Here is a 13,058-nt window from a genome sequence, read left to right as displayed (position 1 = left end):
TAGCATTTTTTCAATGCTCAAAATGCGAATCACATAGGAAGGGATTTTAGCAATGGTTGGGTTCCTCCACTGGCAATCCAAGTATATATATAAAAGAGAAGCATTGGTCCCCACTTCACTCATTTGATTCAAGCAACAAAAAACCCTTTCAAACAAAGGGTAAGACGAAGTGAACAACCTAAGGCCAATAGCTATTCATCTTCTTCGACAAGTTCAACAGTCGATGGTAATTGCGAAATCAAGTAAGGACACGCTCCGTACCTTATGATTGATGCATGGAGATTCTAAAAATTTAATGGTTTACATCATATCCTTTCCCAAGTGCAAATATCTGCCTTAGCCATGCAAACTAATAGAATAAAAATAAAACATTAAATCCTATCATTGCTTTAAAGGGCTAATGAATTGTTCCACACGTACATATATTAAAATGATAATAAATGAATGGTTCAAGATCAAACACACACACACACACACACACACACACAGAGAGAGAGAGAGAGAGAGAGAGAGAGAGAGAGAGAGAGAGGAATAAAAGCAATTAAGCTTATATGTAATTTTGATTAGAGAGCTTATATCCAGAAATTAAGGCAGACAAAGCTAGAGCTATGAATGCAAAGAAGGCCATACTAATGGATGCTGCTGATGCATCAGTGAAAAGGTTATCTGCCCCCTCTCGCATACGATTCATGAGTGGAGTGGCTGCAGATCCTGCAGAGATTAGTAGGTAGGCCACGATCTGCAAAATTAAATCCACCTATAGACTTAGTTCATGTTTTTCTTGTAATAAAGAATACTTGGAACACCTAAGATAGAAATGATTATACATTTGATACACTCATCATCACCATTAGTCATGCCAACTGAGATGTCTCATGTATTAAGGTGGTGTGGAGCCCACCATACATGTCAGGTGGTGGCCCCCCAACTTGATCATAATGTGATATTGTAATCAAATGAACTGGTCAGTACTAAAACCAATTAGGGCCAACAATGAAAAGCTCGACCCAGTGCCCTGGTGTATACTATATAGTATGTATATATTATGATGTAGGACATGAAATTCAAGTATGATGTGCAAGATTTCAGGCTTTAGATCACACTAGTTCAGAAACAATTACACAAAATTCCACATCCCACACAAAAGCCCAAACATTCAAACAAGGGGAATCTATGTGGGTCCAGGCCTACACATGCTGGGGCTGAATCAATAAAAATTATTAACCAAACAATATTCAAAAGAAAATGAAAATCATCCACACATGCACAGCAATCAGTCCCTAATTCAAGGGATTCACCAATTTCAATTCAGAAAACCCTAGTATTAGAAAATGGGTAAATAAACTAGACGTATTGCAATCTAGGGTTAAGGTTAGGGAAATCAGGTGAGAGAGGAGTGAAAGAGAGAAGAGAGAGATCCTGTAGCCAGCCCGTGTGTGTGGACAGTAGGTTGGGTTTGACGCACGTGTGCTGATGGTTAGCTGCACGTGCGTGGGGCCCACGAACCCAAAAAAAGGCCTTCTTGGGTTTGGTTGGTCAGGGCTAGGACACACACCCTCCAAGTTTTAGCCCGATCCGAGGTCTGGTCCGCGTGTGGTGCTCCGTTGAAGTTTTAACCCTCTTGCAGGGCTAGAATATGGAATTCTGCTATAAAGAGGAAAACTGTTGCAATAAATGATAGATTTGAAGTGCAGATGGTGGTAGGAGACGAGAAATATAGATGATAGAGGATGAGGGCGAATCAGGATCGTTGTGACTTCGCGCCTTGGTAGTTAGCCCTTCGATGAAGGGAGGGCTTCGCACCTAATTGGATTTCCACAACTCGAGAACTCAGAGGAGTAGAAAAATACAGAATTTTTATTAAGCTTCAATAATCCAAAAATTCTATAAGGGGTGCTTATTTATAAGAAAACCCTATACCCCAATACTCAAGCCATGTGCGCAACCTATTACTTGGCGATGAAGTAAACCAAAATAAAACTAATCAAAGAAATCTAAAGTGTCCATGATATTCTAAATAACATTAATAAGCAAAATCTAAAATATGAGATTAATCAGACTAGTGGGCCACAATCATGAGATCCCATAATGGGCTTTACTTGACTATCAAGTCTACTTCAACGAACCAAAACTCCATCTTCTAGCTAGGAGACCCTCTTTGGATGTCGTCATCAATCCAGATCGATGGTGGGGTTCTCCTTCTCCTTGTGTAGGTGCGTAGGGGGAGGCGTGCGTGTGCGCGTGATGTCCCCATCATATTAGTAATGTAGATTGGTGGGTATAACAATTCAAAGAACTTTGATACTCTGGTAGAACGTGATGGATGATACGTAGGCACTTATAAAGTGTCCAAATTGTGGACTCCACTTCATATGGTGAACGATATATTGATGACTGAGTAGGGCAGATAGGGAATAATACATTAATGCAGTCATTTATGTCCATGCATATGGCTGATGACTGGGTGGGCATATGCTTGGTTGATGAATGATCTTATATTACAAATATATACCACAAAATACAATATGATACTTTGGAAGAGCATGATGGTTTATAAACACATACTTAGTAATTGCACGCCAATTCTACACATATAATACACGTAACTTATCTATAACTTATAGGGTTGGCCTTGGATTGACCATGGTCCAAACTAACCTTGGCCTGACATTAGCCTAGCCTGATCCTCTAGGTGAGGGCTAGGGCAGGGGCCTCTTTATCCTATTAGGTTAGGGTGAACAATACATTGATGCAGTCATTTATGTCCATGCATACTGTAGATGATTAGGTGGGGCATATGATTGGCTGATGAATGATCTTATATGACATATATATACCAAAAAACATGTTGATACTTTAGAAGAGTATGAAATTTTATAAACACATACTTAGTAATTGCATACCAATTGTACACATATCATAGATGCAACTTATGTTAACTTATAGGGCTAGCCCTGACCAGACCATGGCCTGGCTTGGCCCTAGTCCGGCCCAACGCTCTATGTGAGGGCTAGGTCGGGGGCCGCTTTACTCTATTAGGTTTGAGCTAGGCTAGGACTAGGGTTTATGGCTCTAGGGCCGGGCCAAAGCCACTTAGCCCACTTTGTGAACATGAATTTAAAAACTAATCCTATACAAAAAGAGTGGATGATGCAAGTTTTGACGTGAATTTAAGGTTAGGTCATATTTTGTAGGGGGTCTGTGTAGGAGTTTCTGCAAAATCGAGATTAATCCTAATCCTAACTGGCTCATTCCATTGTTTAATTCCAATTAAGGAAGTTTTAGAAATTAAACATGCCGAAAATTACAAATGAAGAAAAAAAAATGTCACTTTAGCATTAGAAGTTTGGGCGGGCTTAATTCTAATTTTATAAGATCCCTCATCCAAATAGACCCTTGACCTTCACTAACATTTGGACCACTAGAATAGCTCTTGAATAGTCTACCCTAGAAACCCAATCTTTAAAGGGTCCTTTTACATTTAACTCACCTTTATGACAATAGAGATTCATTTCGGGGGTGGGTTTGGTTTCCTTAACCAAGCCACTCCCATGAGTTGTTTGCTCATTTTTCAACAAGTACGCCATCAGTGAATTTTTCTCCTATTGCTTGGGAACTCGCAGTTTCACGCTTTATCTTAATCCCCGATGAGGGGTCCTTTTCACCTTTCCCTCACAATACTACTGTTGTTGAATGTCTTAAATCTATTTGTAACAGGGTATGTCGATGCGATCGATAGACCGCTTGATCCCATCAAGAAAATAAAATAAAAATAAAAATTCCTAGTTGATTACTGAACAATTTTGGGAGTTGCTACTTGATAGCATCGAAAGGTTTTCGATGTCATCGACTAGCCTTCAATGTTTGTCGATGCCATCGAAGGTGCACAAAGTTTTGCGTAAGTTCGCGATTTGTTTCCTTTTTTTGTTGGATAATATATATATCGGGTGTAATCAGGATTAGAGAGGATTATGGATTTCTAAGGTGTTCTAAATGGTTTAAGGGAATAACTAGGGTTTCAAAGGAGATTCGATGGTTGTTCGAATCGGTAAGGTCTACCATCTCTTATAATAATACTTTCATAGTGCATTACTCATCAGTTTATGCCATGGTTTTTTTGTTTTTTTTTTCTGAAAGAGTTTTTTCCACATAGGCATGAAAGATAAAGATCATGCATGTATTTTATTGAATTCACTTCCATAATTATATGAGTCGTTTAAAGACTCTTTATGCATCGGTAGGGCAACCATTATCGTTGAGATTGTTACCTTATCACTTCAGTCGAAGACGATGAGAAAGAAAAGCAGTGATGTGGGTGCTTCTACAGATGCACTGGTTATGAGATGGAGAAATTTTGAGCAGGACAGTAGATCTTCGTGATCAAGATCCTAATCCAAGGGCAAGGGAAAAGGCAAACTAAAGTACTGGAATTGTGGCATGACAAAGTATATGAAAAAGGATTGTTAGAATCCTAAGTTGAGGAAGGATAAATTAGAAAGTTCTTCTAGAGAGGCCAACACTACGGAATCCAGTGAGGAGGTGAGTGATAGTGACGAGTTGATTGTATCAAAATCCAGATATTTCAGTGATGAATGGATTTTAGATACGGGGGCTTCGTATAACATGCGTCCTCATAGGAGTTGGTTCACCAACTACAGTAAGTGCGATGGTGACTAGGTGTTTATAGCTAATGACAATGCATGTAACGTAGTTGGTGTTGGATCGATATGTTTTAAGATGTTTGATGGGATGGAGCATATCTTGACAGATGTGGGACACATTCCTAAGTTGAGGAAGAGTCTGATATCACTGGGAACACTCGAGGCACTTGGGTGCAAATTTATTAGGTTCAATCATGTCCTTACAGTTTCAAAGGGGCACTTATAGTCATGAAGGCATAGATGAATGATAACCTTTACAGGTTGATAGGAAGCACTTCATCGGGTGGAACTGTAGCAGCTGTAGTGGATTTCATATCTGCACGTATGTGGCATGCGCACATAGGCAACATGAGCGAGCGAGACATAAGTGTACTTTCTGATTATTGTTTAATTACAATTTTTAAAAGCATTGATTTTAATATATGCGAGTATTGTATATGTGGTAAACAATCAAAGTTTTCTTTTAAATCTGGAAAAAAAAATGTATGTAAGAGAGTTCTAGATTATGTGCATTCTGATATATGAGGGCCATTGCTCGTAGTTTCTGGTGGAGGATTGTTATGGTTTGTTACGTTCATTGACGACTACTCCAGAAAGGTGTGAGTTTATTTCATGAAAAGTAAATATGAGGTTTTCACCAATTTCAAGCAGTGGAAGGCAATGACGGAAAAGCAGATAGGGCGACATGTGAAAGTGTTGAGGACAAATAACAGTGGAGAATTCACTTATAGGGAATTCAATTGGTTTTGTAAGGATGAAAGGATCGTAAGACACAACACAGTGAGCCACACATCAGAGAGAATGGTGTGGCTGAGGGAATGAATCAGACTCTCTTGGAGAGGGCCCGATGCATGATGAGCAATGCTAGGTTAGGCAAGGAAATGTGAATTGAAGCCATTAACATGACTTGTTACTTAGTTAATTAGTCACCTTTTACGACTATTGATTGTAAAATTCCAAAGGAAGTGCAGAGTAGTCAGCAGGTAAACTGGCGAGTGTTTGGTTATGATGCTTACTCTCATGTATCCTCATTAAGAGAGATAAGCTGGACCAAATGACTAAAAAGTATGTCTTTGTCGGCTATGAAAATAATATGAAATAGTACATGCTATATGATCAGGTCACAAAAAAAATTATCCTTAGTTATGACATCAGATTCGATAAAGGATCCTTGTTTCGTAAGGATGAACATAAGGAGGATGAAAAGTTAGTTGTGGACGTTTAAATAGACAGAAATGTGATATATTCTAATATTGAGACGTAAACAGAGGTACAAGAGTAGGTGGAGCAACCACTTATGAGAAGGAATCCACAAAGGGATTGTAGGTTACTGGAGAAATACATGGATGACTCAAAATTGCATTTGCCATTATTAAGGATGATGGAGATCCATCTACTTTTTATAAGGCTCTTGATGATGTAGATGCTGAAAAGTGAAAAGCAGCGCGATGCATGACGAGATGAACTCCCTATACAAGAATGAGACGTGAGAGTTGGTGTAGCTTCTCATCGATAGCAAAACGATCGGGTGCAAGTAGATTTTTAAGAAAAACATGATAGGTACAAGAAAATGCTGATAGCGAAAGGATATGCTCAGAAAAAAGGTGTTGGGTTTACTGAGATATTCAAGCCTGTGATGAAGTTAATATCTATCATATTTGTATTTGCGTTGGTTGTCCAATACAATCTTAAGATAGAATATATGGATGTGAAGACTGCTTTCCTACATGGGGAATTAAAAGAGACGATTTACATGAAGCAATAAGAAGGTTTCGAAATACAAAGGGTAGAGAACAAGGTTTGTAGGTTGAAAATATCATTGTATGACCTGAAATATTCGCCTATGAAGTAGTACAAGAAATTTAATTCATTGATGAGTCAAAGGTTTATCAAGAGTGAGTATGATTATTGTGTTTATAATTTATTACAAGATGCTGAGTGATGGGAAGTTCATTATTTTGGTATTGTATGTTGATGACATGCTTATCGCCAATTATAGCATGTCTGAGATCGATATAGTAAAAAATTAGTTATTATGGACATTTAAGATGAAAGATCTGGAGGCTGCGAAGTGGGTTCTTGTCATTGACATATATAAAGATAAGAAGAGGAGTAGGCTATAGTTATCTCAAGCAGAATACCTTGAGAAGGTATTGATGAAGTATGAGATAGACAAGGTGAAGTCAGTCAATGTTCCCCACGTGGCTCATTTTATTCTATTTTCAGAATAATATCCTGAAATAGATGAAGAAAAGTAGGTTATGTCTTGTGTGCCTTATTCGAGTGCGGTTGGCAGCTTGATGCATGCAATGGTCTATATAAGACTGGATATTTTACATGCGGTGTGTGTTGTTAGTAGATATATGTCTAACCCCGACAAGCAACAATGATAAGTACTAAAATGACTACTTGAATATATTCGAGGTATGCAGGACTACATGTTGATATTTGAAAAATCATGGAACAAATTAGTAGGTTGCTATGTGGATTTAGATTATACGGATAGTATGGACAATAGAAGGTCGACTTCTGATTACTTGTTTGTATTAGCGGTGGAGTGGATGTCGAAGCTTGAGTCTGTGATGACACTTTCCACAACTGAAGCTGATTATATGGCTATGACAGAAGCATTCAAGGAAGACGTTTGGTTGACATGAATGATAAATTAGTTGGGGCTTCAACAGAAGGTCGTGCTAGTTAATTGTGACAGTGAAAGCAAGATTAATTTGGCAAATAACTCTATTTATTACTCATATACTAAATATATTGATGTGCGAAATCATTTTTACCAACATATACTTAAGGAAGGAGACACGACTCTTAAGAGATACACAGAAGCATGGATCTGAATGGCATGAGTACGAAGGTGGTTCCCAGATAGAAATTCAAGTTCTGTGCAACTTCTCTAGGCTGGCGAACCCGTAATAAGGATGGAGTGTGTAAGAGAAGTGATGATGAAGCTATGATGGAAGACAATTAAAGATGGTGATGACAAAGGGGCAATGAAGATTGAAGATTGAAGAAATCGTGGAGATTGTTGTCAAACGTCTTAAATATGTCTATAACAGGGTTTGTTGATACGATCGACAGACCACTCGATCTCATCAAGAAAATCTGAAAAAAAAAAAAACCCTAATTGATCACTGGACAATTTTGGAAGTTGCTACTCGATGACATCAAAAAATCTTTGATGCCATCGACTAGTCTTCGATGTCTGTTGATGCCATCAAAGGACCCATTAAAGGCACACACAATTTTACGTAAATGCGCAATTTATTTCCTATTCTAGTTGGGTAGTATATATATCGAGTGTAATAGAGATTAGAGAGGATTAAGGCTTTCTAAGGTGTTTCAAAGGGTTCAAGAGCATAACTAAAGTTTTAATGGAGATTCGAGGATTGTTCAAATCAGTAAGATCTACTATCTTTTGTAATGTTGCTTTTATAGTGCATTACTTATCATTTTATGCTGTGATTTTTTTCAATTTTATTTTATTTTATTTTATTTATTTATTTATTTATTTTTTATGTAAAATCCGGATTGCCATCATGTTGGGCTTTCACTATCAGTCACTTGTAAGTATTTAGTCTTGCACAGTGTTCCCTTTTTTAATCCCCGCGGTATTCCATGCGCCCCACTTTATCTATATTAAATGACCTATCTATATTAAATGACCAAAATACCCTTCAACGTGCATTGCTTATGCCACACGTTAGCATTTAAAGTAAAAGATTCAAATGATCAAAAGTTGAGATATTTCAATCCGGGATTAAACCATAATTAAGCAGCCTACAGGGTCCATCAAGTGGACAGTCAATATAGTTCCAGTCTTTTTGTTTGTTAACTTTCCATCCAATAATTATATCGACCGTCCAGTGCAGGCACTGATTGGACGGTTCAGATCATCCAATCGGTTTGAATTCTTGGCAGAGACCTGCTGAAGAGGTAGCCATCCTTGTGGTGGACAGCTTTGAAGGTTAAGACTCTTAACCAATGCAGTTAAGGTTAGAGGTTTGCCATGCCCAACACACAACTCTCCACACGCACCTCTATACATACCACACGTGCGAACCTGAAAAACGTGCGAGACAGGTAAAAGCGAATGGGACCGCAGGCGAAAACCAGCCTGGCCCACTCATCAGGCAGACAAAAAATCGTGCATCTAGTGCAGATCCAGTGCGAGTTATTTTCAACCGTCCATTCGGGGCCTACTTATCCACTTCACAAATATTCCCCACCACGATCCATCCTCGCCTGGTGGGAATCCTGATGCACCTTCAAGACGAATTTCTAATGTGACATGGATTCCCCCAAGTATTGAATGTGCATCAGGATTCCCGCCCGATATGATTGGACGGTGGGTAAACTTCCAAAAATGATCCTTGGAAAGTCAATGGCTTAAAGTCAATGGCTTACAAAATTCATTGAAATTCAAGGAAATTTAAGATTAATTTCTTGAAACTAACAATAATAAAAAAGTACCTGATCGCCGAAGAAATCAAGATAGCCCGACGTCTGTCGTGTGATCAGATCTCGGCCTGTCGAAATCCGTCGAATTTCACGTGAAACTTGCAAAACGGTGTAGAGAGAAGCAAGAATCGCAATGGCCAAGCAATATCTGCAAGATCCAATTAAAATTCAACATGGCCCACCTGATCAAAATCTAATCACAATTCACGGACCGCTATGATCGGATCTCAAACACCCACGTCCGGTTTTTCTCAATATCGACCATAATTAGCATAATCTGACCGTTGGATTAAGGAATACTCACCTGTATTCTTCGTACTTATCGAAATTCATCCAATCGCCGTGCTTGTTAGAGGCCATGACAATGAATGAGATGAAGGAGAACACGAAGGCCGATGATCGTAGTACCAGATTGCCCTTCTTTAGTAGATCTTCTCTCCTCCATCGCTGTAGAATCGATGAGATTGCCGTCGCCGAGGATTGATTTTCGACGTCAGCCGGAGGGGCTGATGGCATGGATTCCACATGTTTGGTTGATGTGGGTCCCTTTGAATTGTCATGGCCCACTTCATCTGACATGTTCTTATGGTATGGATTGTAGAATTATGTGGGATGGGAGAATGTAGAGAATTTGTAAGCGAGAGAGGGATGGGCGTGTGAAATGCTCAAAGGAAATGTTTTTGGATTGATTCATAACAATAGTTATTTGATACTCTGACAGAGTATGATACTTGATATGCAGTCACTTATAAATTATATAATTGAAATATATTAACTCAAACCCCACCGTCCAAATTTCGGAACCCACCATAGATAGTTTATCCAAGAAAAAAAAATACATTGGTAGAGGGGTCCTATTCTTTGATTAATATGCATTTGTTATTGAAAGATAAGTAGTGTTTGATTTAGAGTCCATCTAAATGGTTAACCATGATTAGGACGGTTTATTTTATTTTATTTGTATTCCAAGTATGTAATTTATTAGTGCCTGTGTATCAACTACCACGCTCTGCTAGAGTATCGAGGACTTTCTCATTCTAACAGCTAAGCAGTTTTTTAATAGAAAGCTGTTCCCGGCATACTGGATTATTCCTAGGCAAACAAACAGTCTGGCCGGCAAACTATGGATGGGGATGGCCCGCATGGGAAGGATTTTAGCTATGTAGATCCTAGGATTAACCGTTATGTGGTTGGGACTAACTTTCTGTTTTGGGCTATGTAGAACGGCTGGAGAACAGCTCACTGGCCGGCCATGATGGCACAACTTCGGCTGGAGGGTCCCGATTGGATAAAAAGGCTAAAATATGGATTATAGCTTCGAACGATTGTAAATTTGTGGCTGGTTATCTGTTTAATATGTATAATTAGGGCAGTCAATGGGATGGGCTGGCCCAATGGGATTATGGGCCTGGCTTGCTTGGGTTGGTCTTCGGCTGGAGTTTTAGGCTTGTCGGCTGGGTTCGGGCTCAATATTCAAGCTTGTTTCTCTAGTAGGCCAGGCTTCGATTTCGTCGTCCCAAAGCCCGTCAGCTAGGTTCACTGATTTTTACACATTAAATAAATAAATAAATTTACAATTTTCTCTCCTCCCAAAATTCCCCTCACTCCTCTTTTAAAATGCATCTTTTAATGTTTCTCTCTCTGTTAATGCTTTTAACGAAAATGAAAAATTAAACCACTCTTAATGCCCTCCTTATGGGAAATGGATTGTGTGGTGTCACACACCATTCATCTCCACGGTGTGTTGATGTCATCAAGTTTTGTGGGCCCTACTATGATGTATGTGTGATATCCATACGGTCCATCCATTTTGTGAGATCATTTTAGGGCATGGACCCAAAATTGATGCAGAGCCAAAGCTTAAATGGACCACACCATGGAAAGCAGTGGAGATTGTATGTCTAAGATTGAAAACTTCCAAGGGTTCACAGATGTTTTTGATCAATTTGATATTTGTTTTTTCCTTCATCTAGGTCCGTGTGATCTCATGAATAAGTTGGATGACAAATAGACACTATGGTGGGCCCTAAGAAGGTTTCAATGGTGGTAATCATTTTCCCCATTGATTTCTGTGGTGTGGCCCACTTGAGCTTTAGATTTGCCTTTTTTTTTTTTTTTTTGATCATGAGCTAAAATGATCTCACCAAATGGATGGACAGTGTGGATAAAAGAAATTCATCATGTTAGGGCCCACAAAACTTGGTGACCTCAACACACTACTGGGGTAGGAGGTGTGTGGCACACCAACTGCTTCCCCAGGGAGGAACCGGAAACATCTTGGCATCTCTCTCTTCATCAATTCGCACGTGCACTACCCTCTATCTACACGTGTTCCAGCTTAACTAGTTGCGTGGGATGTCATGCCCTTTCCCAACGACCATCCTCACCCAGATAATTACCAAGTTAGTAGACATTCATATTGCCATTAATTTCCTTAGATGTCACACATCAAAATTCGGCACTTGTGTATAGGTATTTTGGTCTAGAGTTCGAGGGTACAAGATAAATAATGAACAAAAGCTTAACATTATTTATTGCTTTCACATTCAATTTCACATTTGCATTCACATTCACGTTTACTATCATGTTCACATCCATCCATTACTTATATTAAGAAACTAATCTCTATTAAATCATCATCAATCAAAATTTAAATCATTAATTCTTACACTTACTAATTAACTAATCAAGCCTTTATTTGATCTAATGGTCGACTATAGTGACCTTATTACATCACTTCTTCTAATAAGAAAAAAAGAAGAAGATAAACTACCATATAGATTTCTAATATCCTTCCTCTAGTTTGTTACCTAAAACTAATTATCCACAATAAATGAGTGAGCTATACCAATCTAGTGAGATAGTCTCAAACAGTTTATCACATGTAATCAGAGTTAAAAAATAGATTTTCATTTGAATATAAGTAATAAAGATCATGCAATGTAGGATATACAAGCATGCATTGTCTCAATACTGTTATTAGTAAAACATCAAAGGCCAGTTTAATTCAGTCAGGCCTACATTATTAAAAAATCTTTGCTGGGCCGACATGGATGGTCTCTTACATACACCCAACTGGCCATGATTAACAGAGCATCCGCCAAACTCGATAGTTTCTCTATTACACACGCATGTGCGCTCACCTAACTAGGCTATAATCTATGGAGTATATGATCTATTGCACACACTTAGGGGCCCATGTAAAGAAATTCATGGGGACTATTGAATACACTTGGGCAATCACTTGAAGATATTTACTAAGAACTATTGCTTCTCAAAGATAAGATTTCAAAGATTTTGGCCATCATTTCTGACTGTGATAAGAAGAATATTTCTCTTTGCGAACAACTAAAGATTTCTAAGTAGACCATTGCATCCAATGACGAACAAATAGCTGTTCTCAAATCTTGAAGACAAGAGGAGTTCAAAATGAATAAAATCAAGGACAACATTAAGGAGAATATTAATATAGCTGATTTTGTAATGTTCTGGATTTTCGTTATTTTGGATTTTCAAAAAAAACCCTTGAAAATTTTCATTTTAATTAACTTATATTTTCACTTACTAACCATTAATACTTGATGTTAACCTATATGCGAGTGGTATCAATAAAGAACCACACCAATCTAATTAATCAACTGTAAGAAACTAACGAATCTAGCCGATCACTTAAACACCAAGTTTAGCTGCACGATTTGTTCACGTATGGTCCAAATCTAGCTGACCTACCACTGACTAATCGAGACAACCGTAACTAAATAAAGATCTACCCAAAGCCGAGACAAGTAGGGTTCAGATCTTAATTAACAAACCAAATCAATCAAGTTACTCCTTTAGTTTAAAAACTAACCATTTAGGGTTATTAAGACCAAATCGCCGTTTTTGCTAATTATAAATAGGCCTACTATATGAACGTAGTTAATTTAA

The 13,058-nt window shown here is 38.3% G+C and overlaps 1 protein-coding gene across 2 annotated transcripts; it reads right to left on the bottom strand.

Annotated features, from left to right (window-relative positions):
- Window positions 1–353: 353 nt before the first annotated feature.
- On the bottom strand, window positions 354–9,782 carry LOC131253472 (CASP-like protein 4B4). Of its 2 annotated transcripts, none has more exons than XM_058254470.1 (3): window positions 9,436–9,782; window positions 9,144–9,279; window positions 354–739 (listed from the first exon to the last, which is right to left on the bottom strand). In XM_058254470.1, the coding sequence occupies exons 1-3, from the start codon at window positions 9,708–9,710 to the stop codon at window positions 548–550; spliced, it is 603 nt and encodes a 200-aa protein (XP_058110453.1). In that variant the 5' UTR covers window positions 9,711–9,782; the 3' UTR covers window positions 354–547. The 2 variants fall into 2 exon arrangements, with proteins under 2 accessions (XP_058110453.1, XP_058110452.1); XM_058254469.1 differs by lacking the exon at window positions 354–739 and adding an exon at window positions 8,400–8,733.
- Window positions 9,783–13,058: the final 3,276 nt, after the last annotated feature.

This window comes from Magnolia sinica, chromosome 8, assembly GCF_029962835.1.
Source record: "Magnolia sinica isolate HGM2019 chromosome 8, MsV1, whole genome shotgun sequence".
NCBI lineage: Eukaryota > Viridiplantae > Streptophyta > Magnoliopsida > Magnoliales > Magnoliaceae > Magnolia > Magnolia sinica.
This window is presented reverse-complemented; position numbering and strand designations above follow the sequence as displayed.

Bases quoted from the DNA above. Each gene is read 5' to 3' on its own strand.
- LOC131253472 (XM_058254469.1), bottom strand. From the start codon at position 9,710: ATGTCAGATGAAGTGGGCCATGACAATTCAAAGGGACCCACATCAACC. The intron at 9,280-9,435 runs GTGAGTATTCCT...TGGATCTTGCAG, and splicing joins GATAAGTACGAAGAATACAG to ATATTGCTTGGCCATTGCGA. The intron at 8,734-9,143 runs GTACTTTTTTAT...CACGTTTTTCAG, and splicing joins TTGATTTCTTCGGCGATCAG to GTTCGCACGTGTGGTATGTA.